This window comes from Drosophila teissieri, chromosome 3L (assembly GCF_016746235.2).
Source record: "Drosophila teissieri strain GT53w chromosome 3L, Prin_Dtei_1.1, whole genome shotgun sequence".
Classification (NCBI taxonomy): Eukaryota; Metazoa; Arthropoda; class Insecta; order Diptera; family Drosophilidae; genus Drosophila; species Drosophila teissieri.
The window spans coordinates 15,533,742-15,552,501 of record NC_053031.1 but is presented as its reverse complement, the minus strand read 5'-3'; the positions used below and the strand labels follow the sequence as shown (position 1 = coordinate 15,552,501).

Here is an 18,760-nt window from a genome sequence, read left to right as displayed (position 1 = left end):
CTAGAAAATCAAGCGTTATAATTCTGGACGATGGAATTAATTTATATAAATGACTTTGCTAAAATGACGACAAAATATAAATCGCATATGCTTTTAAGTATTACAAACGAAATAAAAATATTAATGTATGATGAGCGTTATCTTGATGTATCTTGAATGAACATTTGTTCAAAATAAAGTTGCGTTTCAAGAAAAGTGGAAAAGAACCTTATTTCATTTGCAGTACCGCGTATCCCTTGTTTGATTTCTAAATATAAATGTATAAGACATCTGTTTTTTTGTTGGTTTTTGTTTTTAGTATTATGGATTTGAAATACTTAGAGCAAAACGGATATCTCCACAAATCGAGTGTTCAGATTACATTTTCAATAATTTCCTTTTTGTTCTCTACTGTTCCAATGTTGTGAGTTCGTGAGCTTGAATAACCCCAAGCGAATTAACACTCATATTATAGGATTGGATTCTGTTTGTGTTAAGATTACTTAATATGTAAGCGCTGCCGCGTCCTTGTCTGTATTTTGTGTGTTTATTCGGAATTCGTAATGCATTGGCTTCTGCTTGTGGGTTTCTGTTTTCTGAGGGATACAGTCGCTTTATTCGATCTCAGCGGATTTTCTTACTCATATTCCAGCACGTTTTTATGGTAAAACAATAAATAGCTGAAAGAAGTGAAATAAGTAGCATTAGTAGTGATTTGCAAATCGATATAGAGCTAGGCTTGTAATTTTATAAGATAATTAACTTAAGTTAATTAACATCAATGCGATTACTTCATAAAACGAATTGTATCAACCATACATATACGATGTGAGTGTGGAAATGGTTGCTTGTTGCATTTATAGTGATATAGTATGTATATGGAAATTTTGGCCATTCTTACCCCTCGCTGTCCAGCACCTGCTTGAGCGATGCCATCGTTATCACATGATCATCGCACTTGACCCACGTGTCCTTCTGGTGGCGCACATACGCCGTATAGTGTCCGGTGTCGATGGTGCCCACGTGATTGACCACGGCGTACAACGAGAACCGGAAGTCCCCATAGGCGTTCTTCTTCTCGGACATAAAGGGCGTCATGTCGAACTCCACGGGGAATTGAATGAACGAGGAGATCTTGCGATCGATGAGAGCAGAGTGCTCGAAGCGTTTCAGATGGAAGGACACCACGCTGGGCAGAGTGCGCAAGCTGAACTGTTTGGTGGACTCCTGGTAGGACTTGCAGGTAGAGCACTTGATTTTGGCGGCCGATCCGAGATGCTCGGCCCTAGTGTACCGCTCCAGGCAGTCTATCAGCGTTTTTGGGGTAACACCGCCATGCGTCGTTGTTTCGCCCAAGTCCAGCGAAATGTCCCAAAAGGGATCGTAGGTGGTGGACACTCCGTTGCATGCCTGGCACACCACATCACTCTGCAGCATGCCCGTGAAGATCTGGTCGATGATGCAATTACACTGGCCGTAGCAGTGCGAGCTGCTCGAGTTGCTTGAATTAGTTCCACTTCCCGAGCCAGAGCTGTTGCTCTTGCTGTCGTGCTCCGCCTTGGCCTTCACGCAGTGCCGATGCAGCACGTCCAGGGTGGCGATGAAGAACTCGTGCGCGTCCTGCTGCTCGTAGCCGGCCAAGTGCTTCGCATGGTTCCAGATTAAATGCAGTAGCCGGTGCAGCGACAACGGCGAACGGGAGCCAGAGTAGAACTCCTGCAAAGAGGGACAGCGTAAAGTAGTATCTCAACCATAAAACGAACAATAATCTATGTCTTTAAGAGTTCCAAGGTAGTTAAATGGCAGATTAAGGTACCTGTGATTACGTTTTCAGCATGAATACCATAACATATATGAAGAACCCACCTGGAAGAGACGCGAAACTTCGCAAACGAGACACTTGGGCGAAGACTTGCTGCCGCAGTCGTGGCGATCTGACATGAAGTAGTCGCTGAGCAGGGGAGTGTGAACCAGAGCCTTGAGGATATAGAAGTAAGTCGGTAAACAAAACTGGCCACATTTACTGGCTTAGCCCACCTGGACGATGCAGTTCATGAAGCAAGTGGCGCCCAGATTCAGCAGACCCCTCAGACCAATCGTTTGATTGGGCCTCACCAGTCGACGCCTGGCGTTCGCCAGCAGCAGATTGGTCTCCTTGGCCGTGGGCACCCACGGCACCCAGCCGATGCTCTTCTGCAGATCCTTGGCCTCCAGCTTGCGGTTGATCAGCGCATACTCGCGGCTCCTCGCGTCGTAGATGAAATCTCGGCAGGCGTAGCAGTAGAGCGTTCCGTGGGACAGCTCCAGGGCCACATTGTGCTTCTTGGATCGCAGGTGACTCGTGATGTGGGCCCCTCGACATCCGAAGTAGATGCAGTGCAGGCAGGCGTACAACTGGATGCCGTAGCTGCCGCACTCGAAGCAGTTGCAGTGTATAGCCTGGGGGCGATAAGAAGGTTATATGATGGACAATGTTATAGTTGATTTTTTTTTTTTCTTATCAGGTAACATATCCATTTTGCAACTGCACTAATAAATTTGTAGTTTTTCAATTGAGCAAAAGAAAATACAAATTTGTTGTAAGCTTAGACAAAGAGTTCACATATAAAAAACGATATTTAGTAAAAATGTTGTTTGCATACACTAAAAATAAATAGTATTTGGAAAAAAGCTATATATGTTTAAATTAATCATTTTAAGTAGTTACATGTTTATTATTTATTTACATAATTTTTCATATAATATTAAATAACAACAAATTCATTTGTTTTACATATATACCTATATTACACATAAAAAAACACTTTCTGGGGTAAAACTATTGATAACAGTGAACCTATTTTCGCCAACTTGTACGTAATGCAGCTATTCTCTCAGCTGTTAAAACAGCTGTTGCATCTTCACATATTACAAGCAGTGCTTCGCGGTGAGAATAGTGTGTTGTCACTACTACCACCACCATTAACATTCCAGCCGGCGTGTCAGTGACCTTTCACGTGACTGACTCACGGCTCACCTCTGATTGCGTTCTCCCCCTCGCACACTCGCACATTCTCACCTCACCACGGCAGCACCGCACGACACTGAACTCACCTTTCGCTCGCGCGCATCTCTGTTGACGCAGGCAGCGAAGTAGGCGTCGATGACCCGGAATGTATCGTAGCTGTGCTCCTTCACGTAGCTCTGGTAGTGCCGACAGCCCGTCTCGGACATGACGGCGCTGCTGGCGTCGGCGTTGGCGTTAGCTTTGACGCTGGCGTCGCTGCCGGCGTCGGCGCTCTCAAGTTCAATAGCAAGTTTTTGCACGGTACGCAGGCAGTCCGATAGGCGCAGATGTTTGGTGGCATCTAGGGGGTTTGGGTTTTTCGCGTCCCTGTGCTGGCCCTTTGCTGCTCTGGCTCGCTGCTTGTCGCTGTTAACTGTTTTGATTAGATCGGCGGTGATAAAGCGACCGGCATTTGTTGTTGCTGCCGCTGTCGCTGCTGCTACCGTTGCTGCTGCTGCTGCTGTTTCGTTCTCGGCCGTTCCCCGGCCCGCTTCCGCACCCACCGCCCACCGTTCCGTTCCCCTGCCGCTGCTCCGGCCACTGCTGCTGCCGCCGCTGCTGCTGCTGCTGCTAAATACGCTCGTATTACTATCAACACTATTCTCTTTTGTTTTCGCCCGTTTCGCCGACGACTGCAGCGGCACGAATGCTTTGTCACACTTGCGCTGTTTTCGCCGAATTTTGGCCACTTTTGCGGTTTTTCGCCGGGCGGCCCAATTCTGAAAATATTTGGGCTTTTCTTTGTGAATTTCTGTGATTTTTCGCTTGCTTTTCTTGTTTCTATTTCGCACTGCACGCACACACACACACTGGCGCGTATATGTGTTGGTGGCAGACAGCTGTCAGTGTGACCAGTTGCGAAAGCGCACTCAAATGCTGGAATTGGTATTTTTCGATTTTAATATGATTATAACCTTTAGAATTAGCAGCACAACACAAATGTAATAATATTCAAATGGAACCTCAAATTAGGTTCTACGAACCATAAAACATTCCTACAGTTCAAATTTTAAACGCTTCATATTTGGATAATTCAGAGCTATTTACTTCCTAATTTTATTCCATTTAATTCTTTCTTTATTCGCGTCCTTTAAATTCTATATTTTCGGTCTGGTCCCATTAAAAAATAAAACGGTTAACGTCGCCCAGCTGATTTGTTATCGAAAACAAACAGCAAGTGGCGCGCAAACCAAAAATACCAAAAGTTTGGCATAGGCCGCAATTCCTTGCAGGAACTTGTGAATAAACAGATAAATAAATGTTAAATGACAAATCAATCGTTAGCTACTAATTTATCTTGAACAGCCCTCAATATCGCATTTCGCTTTTCGAATTGCCAACGATTCGATAACTCCGCCCCGTCGCTTTGCAACACTGCTGCATTTGAAAATACCGACATCTGGCTGCGAGTTGCAGCAGGCGCGCTTGCTTTACTTTAAGTGGAAATTAGGCGAATTAGCGACTGCAAAAGATGTACAACGACGAGGTGCGAACGCCGCAAGCCCTCAAGAATCGATACTTTACAAATCTGAGCGGACTGAAGTGCCGGTCGCGCCGCAACAGCCACTCAAACAGCAACAACTCGACGGCGTCGGCAACGCCAACGAATGGCGGCAAGGAAAATGGAAAATGCAGCCCCCAGATGTCGGGAAATGTATGCACCCCGCCCCCAAAAAGGCTGCACAAGGTGAGGAATCCCTTCGAAGGAGTGATGGCGGATCGTTTGCACCTGCCCCTGATTGCCAGGTGAGTTTTCCTCTTCCTGTGGGTCGAAAAAACCCGCTTATCGTGATTTTTCCTTGCAGTCCCTCGCTTTTCCGCTCGAGGACTCCCCAACTTTCGTCCACGCAGTTCGAGTGGAACATTGACGAGGTCTCCCAACTGAAACCCGCCGACGTGGAGCCCCACGAGACGCAGTTCCACGACTCGCCCGATCCCGAGCAGGAATCCAAGGCCCAGCTGGCCATCAGTGCCTTTTTCAAGGAGACCCACATTGTGGCCAGTCCCGTGGATTGTCCACTGCGAAAGCAGCGCATAATACTCAACCGCAGCGAGGACAACACTCCCATCTCCAATAAGTCGCGGCGGATGCGGGATTGTGAGGTGCAAACGGAACTCACTCTGCCGCCGATTCTGCCAAAAGCCCTCGAGGATGCGCTGCGTCCGTACTTCCAGCCGCACCTGGCTGGCCGCTTGTCTGGCAGGAGCAAGTCTAGTGGCGGCCACGACATCTTTAATAGCTCCATGCGCCGCAAACTCTTCGATCTGCATAACGTCATTGTTTTGGGCGAACAGGACGCGGCAGAGCACTCGAGGTCCATGGTGGGTTCCAGTCCGCAGGGCAAGCAAACTATGTTCGCGGGCAGACTGTCGGATTCCGCCTCCGGCGAAAGCAGCTTCGGCTGCCTCTCGCCCATTAGAAACTTATGCGGACTGCCGCCAGGCACTCCGGACGATGGCAATTGCTCGGGAAAGCGGAAACTTTTAATGCACGAGCTGGAGCTGCCGTCGCCCATTGCCCCCTCGGAGCACCTCAGCCGCAGACTGGTGCACTCCAAGGTGGAGGTCAGCGTGACGGAGCAGCACGACACCTTATCGGAGCGCACTGCCTTGAAATTCACGCCAGACAGGAGCTCCTCGCCCATGGGCGCTCTAGAGCACTCCGATTGCAGCATCAATCAGAGAGTTCGGCGGCTGCGTGTGAACAGCACGCGACAGGCTTTGATCGAGGCAGGCGATCAGCCGCTCTTCGAGGAAACTGAGGGCGAGGAAGAGGAGGCTGAGTCCGAGGACGACGAGGAGGCGGAGGCCATGCAACTATCGACCGTGAGCTTCAACTGCAGCTCCTCCAACTCGGACACGCCGCGCGGGCATAAACGACATCGCTCCGCACAGCGCAAGAATCTCTCGCAGTCCTTCAGTGCCAATTTGGAGGACGAAGAGGATCAGACTCGAGCTGCAGGCTCAAGTCAGCCGGCAGAGCCACCTTCAGTAGCGGTGCCTCAGCAAGGAGCCCGGATTCCGCTGTATCGGGCGGACAGTGGCTTCAACGAGACCTCCAGCACCACTTTCGCCTTCTCCCAGGATCTGCCTTTGGATGTGTCCATGGCCTGCTGCTCCACCCCCTCCACCCGCTCTTGACCTCTGCAATTCGCCGTTCTAGACTCTAGACTGTAGCACCTAATTTTATAGGCAATTTATGCAATAACTCCTTTTCCCAGGCTAAAGAGAGGAAGACTTGTTTCTTAACTGCAATGTGAACCCACCGTTTATATATATTTTGTATTCGTGATTGTATGTTCTTATAGAAATCTGCCAAATAGTGAAGTAAGCCGTGCGTTTATGTCATTCATTAACTTAGCTAAACTCATTGTCATTGTTCTGTGTAGGGTACTTAATAAAAGTTAATTCGATGCCATATCTAATGTAATAAATAGAACTGGAATTGTGCCATTTTTAGCTGCTTTCCAAGCTTAAATCACAAACTACCATTGCGATTTCATTTAGCGCATGCGTAAATGATTGAGTTAAATCTGTAAAGTGAGATTGGGAATAGCCATATATGTATGTAAATAATTTAATACAATTATTTTTAACTAGGTAGCTGGTCACAATAGCAATTCAGGCGGTGACCGATCCAAATCGGTTAATTTGTTGTTAATTTTTGTAAATTCAGCGCTTTTCCAATTGTAATTTGTATGTATGTTGCGAATAGTAATGAATCTAGTTATTTTCTTCGAAATCGATAGGAATCCCGCCTCTTTTAAAATACTGACTTAGGGAAGTTATCGTTTGGTATTTTGTTGGATAGCTGTCTTATTTTTCTCGTCCTTCACATTTCTTTTGGATTTCGAGGACATCAAATGTGTCCCTGCTAAGCACATTTCATAATAATCTTAATTTCAAACAATGAAAAGAAGGGCGCCGATCATATTTGTACATCGTTTTGTACAATTAACATGAACTGAACCAAGAGGGGATTCGTTTTCTTTGACCCTAATTAGTTTAGATCCTTCTCCGGTTCTGTTGCATTCTGCTCGAATTTTTTACGGCAATTGTCCGTTCCTGGGAATCTAAAATAAGAAGTTAAGCTTTAGCCGAATTCTAAAACAGTGGTCATTTTCCAAGTGGAATTGTCAAGATATACAATTTACTGTGGAAGTTACAATTTATAAACAAAACTAAAACTTAGAACTTAGGAGCGCTTCTAAGCCTCACAAATATATATTTTTTTAATCCTTGGCTCTTTTCTTGATCGATCTTTCCATCCAGATTCTGATCTGTTGTGTCTGGCCCCCAAATGCGTCCGATCTCTCCCATCCAGGCTCAGCCCCAGATGGCGCTGGCGTTCTGTGGGCGATCCTGTGCACTCGCTTCCGGCCCACAGATGGGGTTTTGCTAAAATAGTCTAAAATGGCTGCCAACAGCGTTTTATTTTACTTATAATATATAATAATTATAATTCCAATTGTTTACTTATTTATACCTATAAAATACCCAAATCGACAGTTATGATAACTTTATTTAAAATTAAAATTTAGACGGCAGTAACAGAATCAATTAATTATATAGAATAAGCCAACAAGATATAGTATAGATAAAATAACTGACAGAAACTCGCACTTTAATAATAGTATTTTAATTATAATAACAATAAACAGCAGTTCATTTCCAATTCCAATGTTTCATGTTAATTCATAATAAACATAAAATATGTTACAAATTAAACTAAACGGTTTAAGAAAAGTGTTTTAAGAGCATTTGCGATACGAGAATTCTCTTCTCTTTCTTCGTTAAGTGTTAACGAATGTTCGTTGTGTTCGGTTTCGCTGTGCAGAGGCGAGATCAGTATATCGCCAAACACGAACGGTAACGCATGTGGTTTCTTCTGTGGAACAATTTTAAGTGTTGAGTGCGCACGCGAGTAGAACTGTCGGCATTTAAAAATCAACAAAAAGTAATTGTTTTGGGGATCGCATTGAGCTTGCCATATATCAATATATCTATGTTACTATTTCAAGTAGCGATCCTTCTTTCGAGATTTGTGTCTTCCGCTAAACAAAGCAATCAATTTAACCGAAATCAGCGGCGATTTCTGCACTAATTTTCACCTGGTTGAGCCGCCGTGTGTGTGTGGTGTGTGCGCTTGTGTGTGTGTGCGTGAGTTCTGTTATAAATAGCGAAAAAGAGGAGGAAAAAGCAGATCGCTTTTTGGGCCATAAAAACGCCGAAAGAAAGTGCGAAGCGGGATGAATAAAAATCCAAATAAAAATAAAAATCAAAATTATTTGTTTGTGGGCCAACAAAATAAATTAGAACAACTCGTAAACAAGTCGGGCGCCAGAGGAAATACTGTTAAAATACAAGAAATGAAATGAAATGAAATCAAAATAAAATAAAGTAAAATTCGCAAACGCAGCCGCGCGGAAATTGTGCAAATTGATGGAAAATTAAGCAGGCAAAAAGTAGCAAAACAAAAAAAGATGAAAAAGTGGCAAAAAGAATTCCTGTTGCAAGAAACCAGTTCCTAACTCCCCGCCCTCCCCTCCCCTCTTCTTTTCCGGCTGCATCCGTTTTGAGCGAAAGTTTCTACTCCACTGTGCGAAAAGTGTGCAAACAAGTTGAGTTGGCCAGCTGTTTGCCTTTCCTGAGCAGCGTAGAGGGGAGTGGATGAAGTGGCCAAGAGGAGGGGGGAATGCGGAAAAATCTAGCCAATTAATTGTGCCGTGAAAGTGTGCGCCAAGTCAATGTCCATGTCTATGTCTATAATAAATACGATTTTTTACAATTTCTTACAATTTGCAGTCGGCGCCTTTTGTGCGCTTCCATCCGACTCGCCTCCATTCGCCTCCATTCGATTCCATTCGATTCGATTGAAAGCAACTTTGCGATCAAAAATAAAACCAAGTAACAAAAACGGAAAGTCTCGCCTTGCAGTTGGACTGAATTGGCTCTAAAGGCCTTTTCCATAGTAGTCAGCACCCGGACTCTCGAGGTAAGCCTGTTTTGTATTTTCACGCGGATTTTGCATTTTAAGGCAGGCGACTAATTATTTGGCTATCGTATGCAACGACACGTTCCCATCGTCTGTAAGCAATACGTTTTAGCCATAAACAATATGCCAGGTTTCTATTTGTTGTTATAGATATCTCTCGTAGAATATGGGTATTGTTACTACTTGCACTAAAGATCATGGGAATCTACAAGTATCTCTAAATTTAGAGTCTAAACTGATAGATAGAATAATATTCCGTTGGAAATTGATTAATGCAGTATTGGAACTGACTTGAAACATCTTTCTCACACCAGATCCCAAGTGATCCCATCATAAACCATAACTATTCTAAACTATAACCGTTGCAAATCCACGCAGCGCAGTCGCGTTTCAGCACTAGTTGGAATGGCGTAGGACAATCAAGAGTGTAAACAACAGTTAAATGCTGTTAAACTCGAATCCGGCGACTGCTTTCGTCACATGTTCTGCCCCCTCCCCTCGCCCTTCCCCGCCCCTCGTCGACGAGTTCTGTGTCTTATCGCAACCCTTGTTTGCTTTTTGTGTTCTTTTTGCCGTTTTATGTGGCCGGTTGCGCTATGCGCTGCGGCTTTTGTATAACTTCCGCTATTGTTATTATTTTTTAGTTGTTCGTAGGAAGAAGTGTAATTAAACGGTGGCGGTGCAGGCAGGGAAAGGGAGAGGCAGCGGCAGAGGTAACCCTGCAGCAAATGCAGCAGCCGCCGTCTCACGGGAGTTGCCACCTCGAAAACCGGTTTCAAATCATTAAACGAAAATTCTGGCTCTGCATCTGGCTGGCTGGCTGTCCCGCTCGCACCGCACTGCCTCTCGCTCCCACCTGCACGCCTCACTGCACAGTGGCGCATGCAAGTGCAACTTGTTGCAGCAACTGTTGCCGCCGCCGCCGACCGTGTTGCATGTTGCATCTTGGCGTCGTTGCTGCGAGTGCACTTTCATTAGACGGACGGAATGAAAGATTTATGAATCGAAAGAAAGTGTGTGTGGAACAGGTCCACCGCGAATCCAAGAGTTTTATCAATAATTCAATTCAGAGCAACCGATTTCCGTGGCACACATAAAGTGCGCTTATTACAGAAATCCACTGGAGCGGGTTTTTCGGAAATCTAGCAACAATGTAGAAAAGAGCAAGAAATTGCACGTATTTTATTCATTTATTCCGAATATTTGATTTAATTCAATGAAATGGTTTAATTTAAATGTGGTGGTTATGTTTGAACCCTCTACAGAAAGAAGCAAACCACATTTTCATATTTTAAATAATCCAATGAAAAGAAATGACATTATTGATTGAAACCATAACTTCAGCTCGCCTTTAGTACTAAAGACTTTGGCAGAGCATCTTGACTTCTTTGTGAGCATCTGGCTAAGCTTTCCCGTTTTTCCTGTTTCGGTTGCAAAAAAAACTAATTCAATTTGTCTAATATTCAAAATCGAAAGAGGGAAAAACTCGTTTGTCGGCATCCTTGTGACACACTGACATCTTTTGCTAATCTCGGGCCCTCCCCCTTTTCCCCTCCCCTCCCCTCTGCCACCCCCTTCGCACTTTGCTTAATTAATTCGCTTTTCGGCTTTCGGTTTTGTGTGCCGCCACCTATCAAAACCCCCCTCGGTTCCCAATTCCCCCTGTTCCCAGCCTCTCGTCGTTGGCCGCGTCATTTGCATTGATTTGCAAATTTTTTATTGGCCGTTTCGATTGGAGCCTGACGTAATCTGTTAAACTTTGTTATTTACCTGGCTGACATCGATGGCCAACTAATCAGCGCCAGCTATTGTTGCCTTTAATTTATGGCGGTTGTCTTTAATTGCCAAGGACTCTGTCCGACACTCCCGTTCCCAATCTTTCGCTATGAATCTCCTTGAAGAAGACTAATCCCTCTGATTTCAGAACAGTTTTCCATAAAAGTAGATGCATTAAGTAAGATCAACTCTTAACGAGGTGAGGCAAAGTGACGATGCTGATGATGAAGAGAGGAACTGAACTGGATTATATAGAAGTTATACAAACTGGATTTAATGGGTTTAGATCATATCAACTCCTGCTTGATTAGCTTCTGTAGATTCTGTGTATTCGAGTGATAAACTTATCAGTTATAAACTTATTCAGCGTTCAAGTTTCTTAGTGTGGGAATCCTTTTCCTAAGTATCTCTTATGCTTCCTATCGAAGTACCTCCGTAGTGTAAATAGTGGGCATTTCCTATATAGAGTCACTTGAGATGCGTTTCTGCAACAATAGCACACACAGGAAACTGAAAGGTCGCACTGCAGAGGTATTCTGCTCGCCTTAAATACAAACTACACTCTGAATTCTGTTCGAAATTCGATTCCTCAGACTGAAATTTGACAATAAGGAGGATCCACTTCCCTTTTGTTTGCCAACATATGTTCTTCATCGGTAAGCAAGGCAGCAGCTGTTGAACAGACTGAAGGTAGAAGTTCCAAAACAAGAACCTCGAACAGGCCAGACTTCTCAGCCAACAGACCCTTCAGTTTGCCTGGGTTTACTTATTAACCGATATTTTATTTTTCCGGCAACTTGTTAATTGCGCACTTTGCATTCTATTGCAAGTTCATCATGCCTAACGGTTTCGTTTTCAAGTACAGGGAGGGATAAAGACTCAACTGACTCAAAAGTCAGTTAACTAATTCAATTAGTGCCACGTGAATTACCCGTCCAAAAGGCAGGCAAAATGGGCCAAGTGGCAAGTGGCGGTGAGGGAAACGCAGGCAACAAACTGGCCAGCGACGAGGCGAAACTTTTGTTATCCCATTGTGTCTGCTGTCGAGATGATTACTTGGTGGAAATGAAGGGGCATTGGGGGGTAATGCATGGGGAATGGGGGGGTAATGCAGGGGGGATGGAGAAGGAATGGACCCGGCGAGAAATGGAGAAAAGGGAACTCGGAGGTGGACAGTTCTCGGAACCCTCCGCCGAACAATGTGATTAGATAAGGTTCTGAATATGGTCTTTGGTTGGGAACGACATGGGTGCCTATGTTCTCCGTTCTTTCGGAGTGCCAAGAAAACTTGTAACTTGCGGGGTATCAACTTATTTCATACATATTTGAAAATAATTCAAAAGCCCACATAACCAAGCATCTATGACATATAATGTGTACAGAGACAAAAGGCTAAACCTGTAGACACTGGATGTTCACAAAGTTTACAAAGTAACTAATGAACCGAGTGTATCTTTAGTTCGATAATGCTATTATTATTGCTCATATATATATACACTATAATATAGATTAGATTACGGATTTATAGATAAACTGAAAGTTGCAAACTACCTATTCAGACGCACAAGCATCTTAAAAAGGATTTGACATAAACTGAAAGTTGGAAAGTAAATAACAAGACCCCAGTGTTGAGTTCTACAGAAAGTTTAGTTACACAGTGCCTGGTTTGAGTTGTAAAACTTTGTTTAAGTTTCGACTTAAGTCGGAGCGTATCTGGCCCTCAAATTATTGCTATCGAATTCGCGAGTCTCCTCCGCTGACCTTGTTTCCACTTGCTGCCCCATCTGTGTATCTGTATCTGTGGCCCTTTGCTCAACCAGCTAGAGTTTCGGTGCAAATTAGCCAGCCAGCAGTTGCAAATAGGCTTGTTTTGGCCTGGTTTGTTCCGCTGGCCATTCTGGCTCATTATTATCACACGGTGGGGGAAACTTTTGTGCCAGTTTTGTTTGGCATTGTTCTGGTTTGGACTGGCTCTTCTGAATTCTTTTATTGTGCCAGAGTTTTGGGAGCCCGAAAATTGCACATCAGCAAGAACAACATTGACACACAACTTTTCTGCTGGGTGTGGGTGTCAACGTTGTTTTGGTTTTGTTATTTGTTAGTGCGAAAGTCCCACGCCCATTGCCACGCCCCGCTTGCCGCCTCCCGCCCTTAAACATGGCAAACAATTGTGCTTTTGTTTACTAATTTGCGGCTGTCTCAGTTTTTTGCTGCGACTACCCGAAGTTTAGAGCTTTGACTTTATCGCCGGCTTGTTTACTTTCTTTGGCTTGGTTTAGTTTTTGGCCATTTGCTATTTGCTGCTGTCTGCCGAGTTGAAAGTTCATTTGCCGTTTTAATTGCCAGCTAATAGCTCGAAAGCTACTCGTATTTTCATTTTATTACGCTTTTTGTTTTGCTTATGGGCTTCGCCCCCCTTTTTTCCCCCCATTTCTGTGGGCGAATGGCAAAAGTTATGGGCGCCGGCAGGGGAGATGAAATACGGAAAGAGAGAGTGAGATCAAAGCGGAGCTCCTGACTTTTGGGGCTGGCGAAATTTGAATTATTTTGACATTTGTTGCACTTCCGGCCATTTCATAGTTTCCCTGACAGTTTGGGTGCTCATATCAAGCACATAAAAGTTTTATCTAGAAATAATATACAGATTTGGGATGGAAACTATGATGGTGAAGATTAAGGCTACAAATTTGTCATATGTATACTTGATAGACTGAAAGGTATTATTTGTGTTCAAATTGGATATATTTACTAATAAATACTATTCAAATTCTTAGAAAATATTTGTGCTAAGCAAACTCAACTTTCAGCTTATGGAAGTTCCCATTAAGGTAATGGCAAACTCACAGAGCACTCTCAATGGCATTTCCACAATGCAATGCTTTCACCCAAAACGAACCAACATTTCTCTGCAACTCGAGAAGTTGACCTCCGACCTTTACCTGTTGCTCGTGCCCCCTGGGGACTCGAAATCACCTCTTATCTGCCTGAGCTCTCCTCTCGTTGGCCATTTGATCATCCAAGTCCGGCAATTAGCCTGCTGGAAGTTGGCCTTGTACTTCTGCAGAGCAATTTCCTTGTTTCGAGCAAACTTTTTCATTTCTTTCATAATTTTTCTTCGACCAAGTTTAGCTAACTCCGCTCTTCTCTTTTTTCCCCCAGTAAACATTAATCAAACTTCTGGTCTTTGTTCAATCTCCTCCATATTGTGTGTTGCTCTAGCATTTCTGCCGCTTCTTTCGCCTGTTTTTCTAGGGGCTTATTGTTGTTGCTATTTATCATTGTTGCGGCATAGAGTCTACTCTTGAAAGGGAATATTGCCCTTGGGGTCTCAGCCAGTTGTTGACCCCGCACGCGATTTTTACCTCTTTATTGCTAACCGCAATTTCCAGTCTGTCTCGTGAATATTTTCTACGCTTCTTCTAATTGCCAACCGACTTTGTGATACGTCGTTTTCGTATGGCTCTTTTTTCAACTGATTTGCGATAGAGAAACAAATACTGTCAACGCAGTCGGAAGATAAACAAAATGAATGGAATTTGTTGCCATTGTTGTTGTGATTATTTAACTGTTTTTTCAGTTTCCATTGCTGTTGTTGTTGCATGCTAAAACAAAGGCTTGTCATTCAACTTCGGTCATATGTTCCAGATATGATTACGGCCATCTAGCAAAAAGAGCAAACAAAAAGCCAAATTGAAAATTATTCTAGCTGGCATCATACACATTCGTATGAATATACATATATTTTTTGGTCATGGGGTTTTGCTTGTCGCTCGAGTTAACTGATATTGATAGCCGAGTGTCAAGTTATCACTACATTTTCTTATTGGTCAATTAATAAAGTTCGGAAATCGCAATCCAATAAGAAAATATTCATAAAATGCGAGATAGCCTCATTATCAAATTGAGGAATTTAAAGGGTATGTATGTTACGGTTAACAATTAGAATACAAATTAAAAACAAATTGTTTAAATAGTTTAAACTATTAACTCAACCTAACGTATGCTTGCCGATTATTACAATTATTTTTGATTTACCTATGCCATGTGATAAAAGCAGTTAACAAGTCGAAATTATAAATGGCAGAGTAAGTGCACATGAACACATAAGTATTTATAGCTAATTAATTCTGTATACGCGACTAATTCAGCAACAACGCTTAAGTACTAAATATAGCCAAGCAATTCGATGTCAACCGAAATAAAAATATTATACAAATTTATTGTCCATGGGCGCCTGGCAGGCAGATAGACGGAAAGACGGAAAGTGCAATATCTAGAAGCGCACACGATCCGATTTGGCCGTACATTAGTCTAAATATAGGCGAGTGTCATAATACCCTGCCTCGAAAGTCCCTCCTCCCCCCTCCGCCTGCCTTTTCGCCTTATAAAGCGGTTCTGTTCCAGTGACAAGCCAACAAGCCAACGAGCCAACGAGCCAACGGGCCAACAAAAACAATGACTTTACCGCCAACAACAATTCAAATTCAACTTGTTTTTGATTAGATCATTCGAGGCGAAATGTCAGTCAATAAAGGGTGGCGCGGAGGGGCAAGGGGAAAGTGCGGGCTGGTTATACTTGCACCTCCCCTGCCCCACCCCATCCCCCTGAGCTCACCCCATTTAACCTGCCGCCGGCGAGCGATAATTAACTGAAATAGACCCGTGACTGTCAGTCAGCCACAAGACATTCTACATCGATATATGTATGTTCATAAATCCATTCTCTATGTGCGTACAGTGGGTTTTAAAGGTATTAAAGGTGCTGAAGGTGCTGATCTTATAAGCCATCACTTTTGCTTTCTCTGAAGCTAACAACAATACGATTATGTATTCATATTAGTGAAAGCGGTGTTTCTGAAGAACCTGCAAGTTTAAGATTTGTTTCTACCTTTAACATGTGTTTAATTCTAACAATATGTTTATTTGCATACGTTAATTTATAATTTAAATAAAATGCATTTCTTGTGGATAGCATAGATATGATTTTGGTATGATTAAGCAATATTAATACGGTAACAGACTGCATTGTATGTGTGCAGATATGAGGACATGTATTTTTATTTCTGTTCTTGAGGGGGTGTCGTTAAGCACTTGAGTTGCAATTACATTTCTCGACGAGACTGCAGAAGTGGGCTAGTTAAGAATGTCAAGAAGAAGTACCGCACTGAAAGCCATAAAAGAAAAAACAGCCAGAAAAGAAGAAAAGAAAAGCTGGGCTGAAAGACAGGCATTGAAACTTTTTGGCATACACTCACAGAAATGGGTAGCATATTACACCGCAATGCCTATTATAAGTGTTGGTATAGATTTTAAATTTGGTATGGAAAATTCATTTTATACATAACCTAATGGGCTGAGGTCTAAAAAATATTATAACGTGTATAATTAAAATTAAAATTATTATTATTCATAAATATTATTAAGAGGTCATTATTAATAAGTTACTAGTATTCAGAAATCTTTGGGCAAAGCAAGGGAATATCTGTTTAAATCAGAGAGGAGCTCATTCAATTTTCTTTCTGCAAAAATCGTGGCAAAAGTTTTGCCTCCTTTAGCCCACTGGCAGTAGGTTTCGTACCAGGTGCTTAAGACCATTCACTGATTTTTTAATAACTCACGACTTTGGCCATGGCTTTGACAAGCTGTTAATGGCATTAAAAGAGGGGGAAGTGGGGGGAGCTGGCAACCTCGACTGCAAAGGAAGCAAATTCTTCGACGAGATGGGGAAAAAATTGTTGGTCATTTAACAGAAAGCAATTTCGCTCAACACAACTTGCTTTGAGAATTATTTCTCTATTTTTCAACTTTTCTCCTCCCGTAATTGGTTTCAATTTGATATCGAAACGCATTTCAAAGAATTTCTTTGAAATCTAGTTTCCTCTGCTCTCGCTGAATTTCGGACAAACATATTTTTCTGTGGTTTTTCTATGTACATGTCGCAATGATAAAGATGCGATTGGCTGTACTAGGCCGCATTTCTGTCCACTTTTTCGGCCAAAAGAAACAGTTTATGAGATGCCACTAATTGGCCATAAAGCTGTATGAAATTCATGTGCCGGTTTTTCCCACTTTTGTGGCCAATTAGTCACCTAAAATGCGGTTCGGTCAATTTATGTGATACCCTATAATCCGGCAGAGAAAAAGCATGTGCCGATGATTGGTTTTGTTAATAAAAAATTTGCATCTTATTATTCTTTTTTTTCAATATGTATTGGTTCTACTTAATACTTAAAACTCTTTAATACTAAAAAACAATTTACAACTTTTAGGGTATTACCTAGTCTTTACCCATTAATAAATTTGGTTTTTATACCCGTTACTCGTAGAGTAAAAGGGTATACTAGATTCGTTGAAAAGTATGTAACAGGCAGAAGGAAGCGTTTCCGACCATATAAAGTATATATATTCTTGATCAGGATCAGTAGCCGAGTCGATCTGGCCATGTCCGTCTGTCCGTCTGTCCGTATGAACGTCGAGATCTCAGGAACTACAAAAGCTAGAAAGTTGAGATTAAGCATACAGACTTCAGGGACATAGACGCAGCGCAAGTTTGTCGATTCATGTTGCCACGCCCACTCTAACGCCCACAAACCGCCCAAAACTGCCACGTCCACACTTTTGAAAATTGTTTTGATATTTTTTCATTTTTGTATTAGTGTTGTAAATTTCTAACGATTTGCCGAAAAACTTTTTGCCACGCCCACTCTAACGCCCACAAACCGCCCAAAGCTGTCAAGCCCACACTTTTGAAAAATGTTTTGATATTTTTTCATTTTTGTATTAGTCTTGTAATATTCTATCGATTTGCCAAAAAACTTTTTGCCACGCCCACTCTAACGCCCTCAAACCGACAAAAACTGTCAGTGTTGAAGATTCTCCTTCGCACTTCCACTAGCTGAGTAACGGGTATCAGATAGTCGGGGAACTCGACTATAGCGTTCTCTCTTGTTTGATTATTGTTTTCTTGTTTTTGAACTCTTTTGATAAGCTTTAAGCTGATATAAAAGCTGACCATGCTGATAATTATTTTCCTTCGAATGTTATTGCTCGCTATAAATCATAAATGTTTGCGTGAAATACACAAAAGTGCAATTTTTAATTTATTAATGCGGAACAATTGAGTTTTATTTAAAGTATTTTGGGAAATGGTTAACCGAATGCGGTTAAATATGTCATAAATAAAAATTAACAGTTGTACATAAATTGTTGTCATTAAGTAGGAACAATGTTTTAAGGAAGGCATAAAATATCTGTGCTGTTTTCAATTATTTCTAGAAAATCTCTTTTCGAGGCAGCCAATCAAATATTTATGTTCCATTAACCACTTGCTGAGCGACACTTGACAGGACGATAAAAACAAATACCGACAAAAAACGTTTAAAATATTGATGCCATTAAAAATGTAATTTCAATAAAGACGGCGAGAAAATTCAATTAAAGCAAAATTTGTGTGCCACCACAGAAAAACCAAAACGCAATCAAAAACAAATAAAAACGCGAAGAGAAAAAACAGTGCCAGCATGGTAAAGCTACTGGATAACTTTTCGTTCTATTTTTCAGCCGGGTTTATTTACTTTGCTGGCCATTTTAATGAACCCGCTGGCCGATAAATAAACCCAACTCTCCGATAGCAGCTGAATTCCATATTAATTAGTGGTCAAGGGAGGGCAGTAGCCTTTTGGGGGCCATAAGCCATTAAAATACTCAGCTGCATTTTGGGCGCATCTATTGGACCAGCTTAGCCGAGTAAGCCAACTTTTAACCCACTTAACTACCGTACCTTGACGCACCTGCGAAAGAGAAACAGAACAGAAACAGAAACCCGAGCAGAAACAGAGGCAAAACTCAATCTAAAACTAAAGCCATTTCCCTCACAGAAACACGTGTCGGCAAAACAATTTTCCAACTATCTCCACCTAGCCCATCTGCAACTCCCATCCACCCGCGAAGACGAAACTTTGGCG

The 18,760-nt window shown here is 42.6% G+C and overlaps 3 protein-coding genes across 4 annotated transcripts in view; 2 read left to right on the top strand and 1 right to left on the bottom strand.

The window, feature by feature from the left end:
• Positions 1-565: 565 nt before the first annotated feature.
• On the bottom strand, positions 566-3,855 carry LOC122617441 (ubiquitin carboxyl-terminal hydrolase nonstop). Its single transcript, XM_043793297.1, has 5 exons — positions 3,073-3,855; positions 2,017-2,418; positions 1,846-1,956; positions 881-1,695; positions 566-659 (listed from the first exon to the last, which is right to left on the bottom strand). The coding sequence occupies exons 1-5, from the start codon at positions 3,190-3,192 to the stop codon at positions 617-619; spliced, it is 1,491 nt and encodes a 496-aa protein (XP_043649232.1). The 5' UTR covers positions 3,193-3,855; the 3' UTR covers positions 566-616.
• A 502-nt stretch (positions 3,856-4,357) lies between these two features.
• On the top strand, positions 4,358-6,484 carry LOC122617440 (protein aurora borealis). Its single transcript, XM_043793296.1, has 2 exons — positions 4,358-4,771; positions 4,831-6,484. The coding sequence occupies exons 1-2, from the start codon at positions 4,497-4,499 to the stop codon at positions 6,164-6,166; spliced, it is 1,611 nt and encodes a 536-aa protein (XP_043649231.1). The 5' UTR covers positions 4,358-4,496; the 3' UTR covers positions 6,167-6,484.
• Positions 6,485-7,881: 1,397 nt separating this feature from the next.
• LOC122616498 (protein phosphatase 1 regulatory subunit 16A) overlaps positions 7,882-18,760 on the top strand; it is a 42,472-nt gene continuing 31,593 nt past the window's right edge. For both annotated transcript variants that reach the window (XM_043791969.1, XM_043791971.1), the window contains exons 1-2: positions 7,882-7,982; positions 8,831-9,020. The gene's annotated coding sequence lies outside the window, so the exon portion shown is untranslated. The remainder of the gene's footprint in view (positions 7,983-8,830; positions 9,021-18,760) is intronic.

What these genes read in the sequence shown, in the direction of transcription:
- LOC122617441 (XM_043793297.1), bottom strand. Translation starts at nt 3,192, where the DNA reads ATGTCCGAGACGGGCTGTCGGCACTACCAGAGCTACGTGAAGGAGCAC. An exon ending in GAGATGCGCGCGAGCGAAAG is followed by an intron (nt 2,419 to 3,072) that starts GTGAGTTCAGTG and finishes TATCGCCCCCAG; the next exon opens with GCTATACACTGCAACTGCTT. An exon ending in TCATGAACTGCATCGTCCAG is followed by an intron (nt 1,957 to 2,016) that starts GTGGGCTAAGCC and finishes TATATCCTCAAG; the next exon opens with GCTCTGGTTCACACTCCCCT.
- LOC122617440 (XM_043793296.1), top strand. Translation starts at nt 4,497, where the DNA reads ATGTACAACGACGAGGTGCGAACGCCGCAAGCCCTCAAGAATCGATAC. An exon ending in CACCTGCCCCTGATTGCCAG is followed by an intron (nt 4,772 to 4,830) that starts GTGAGTTTTCCT and finishes TTTTCCTTGCAG; the next exon opens with TCCCTCGCTTTTCCGCTCGA.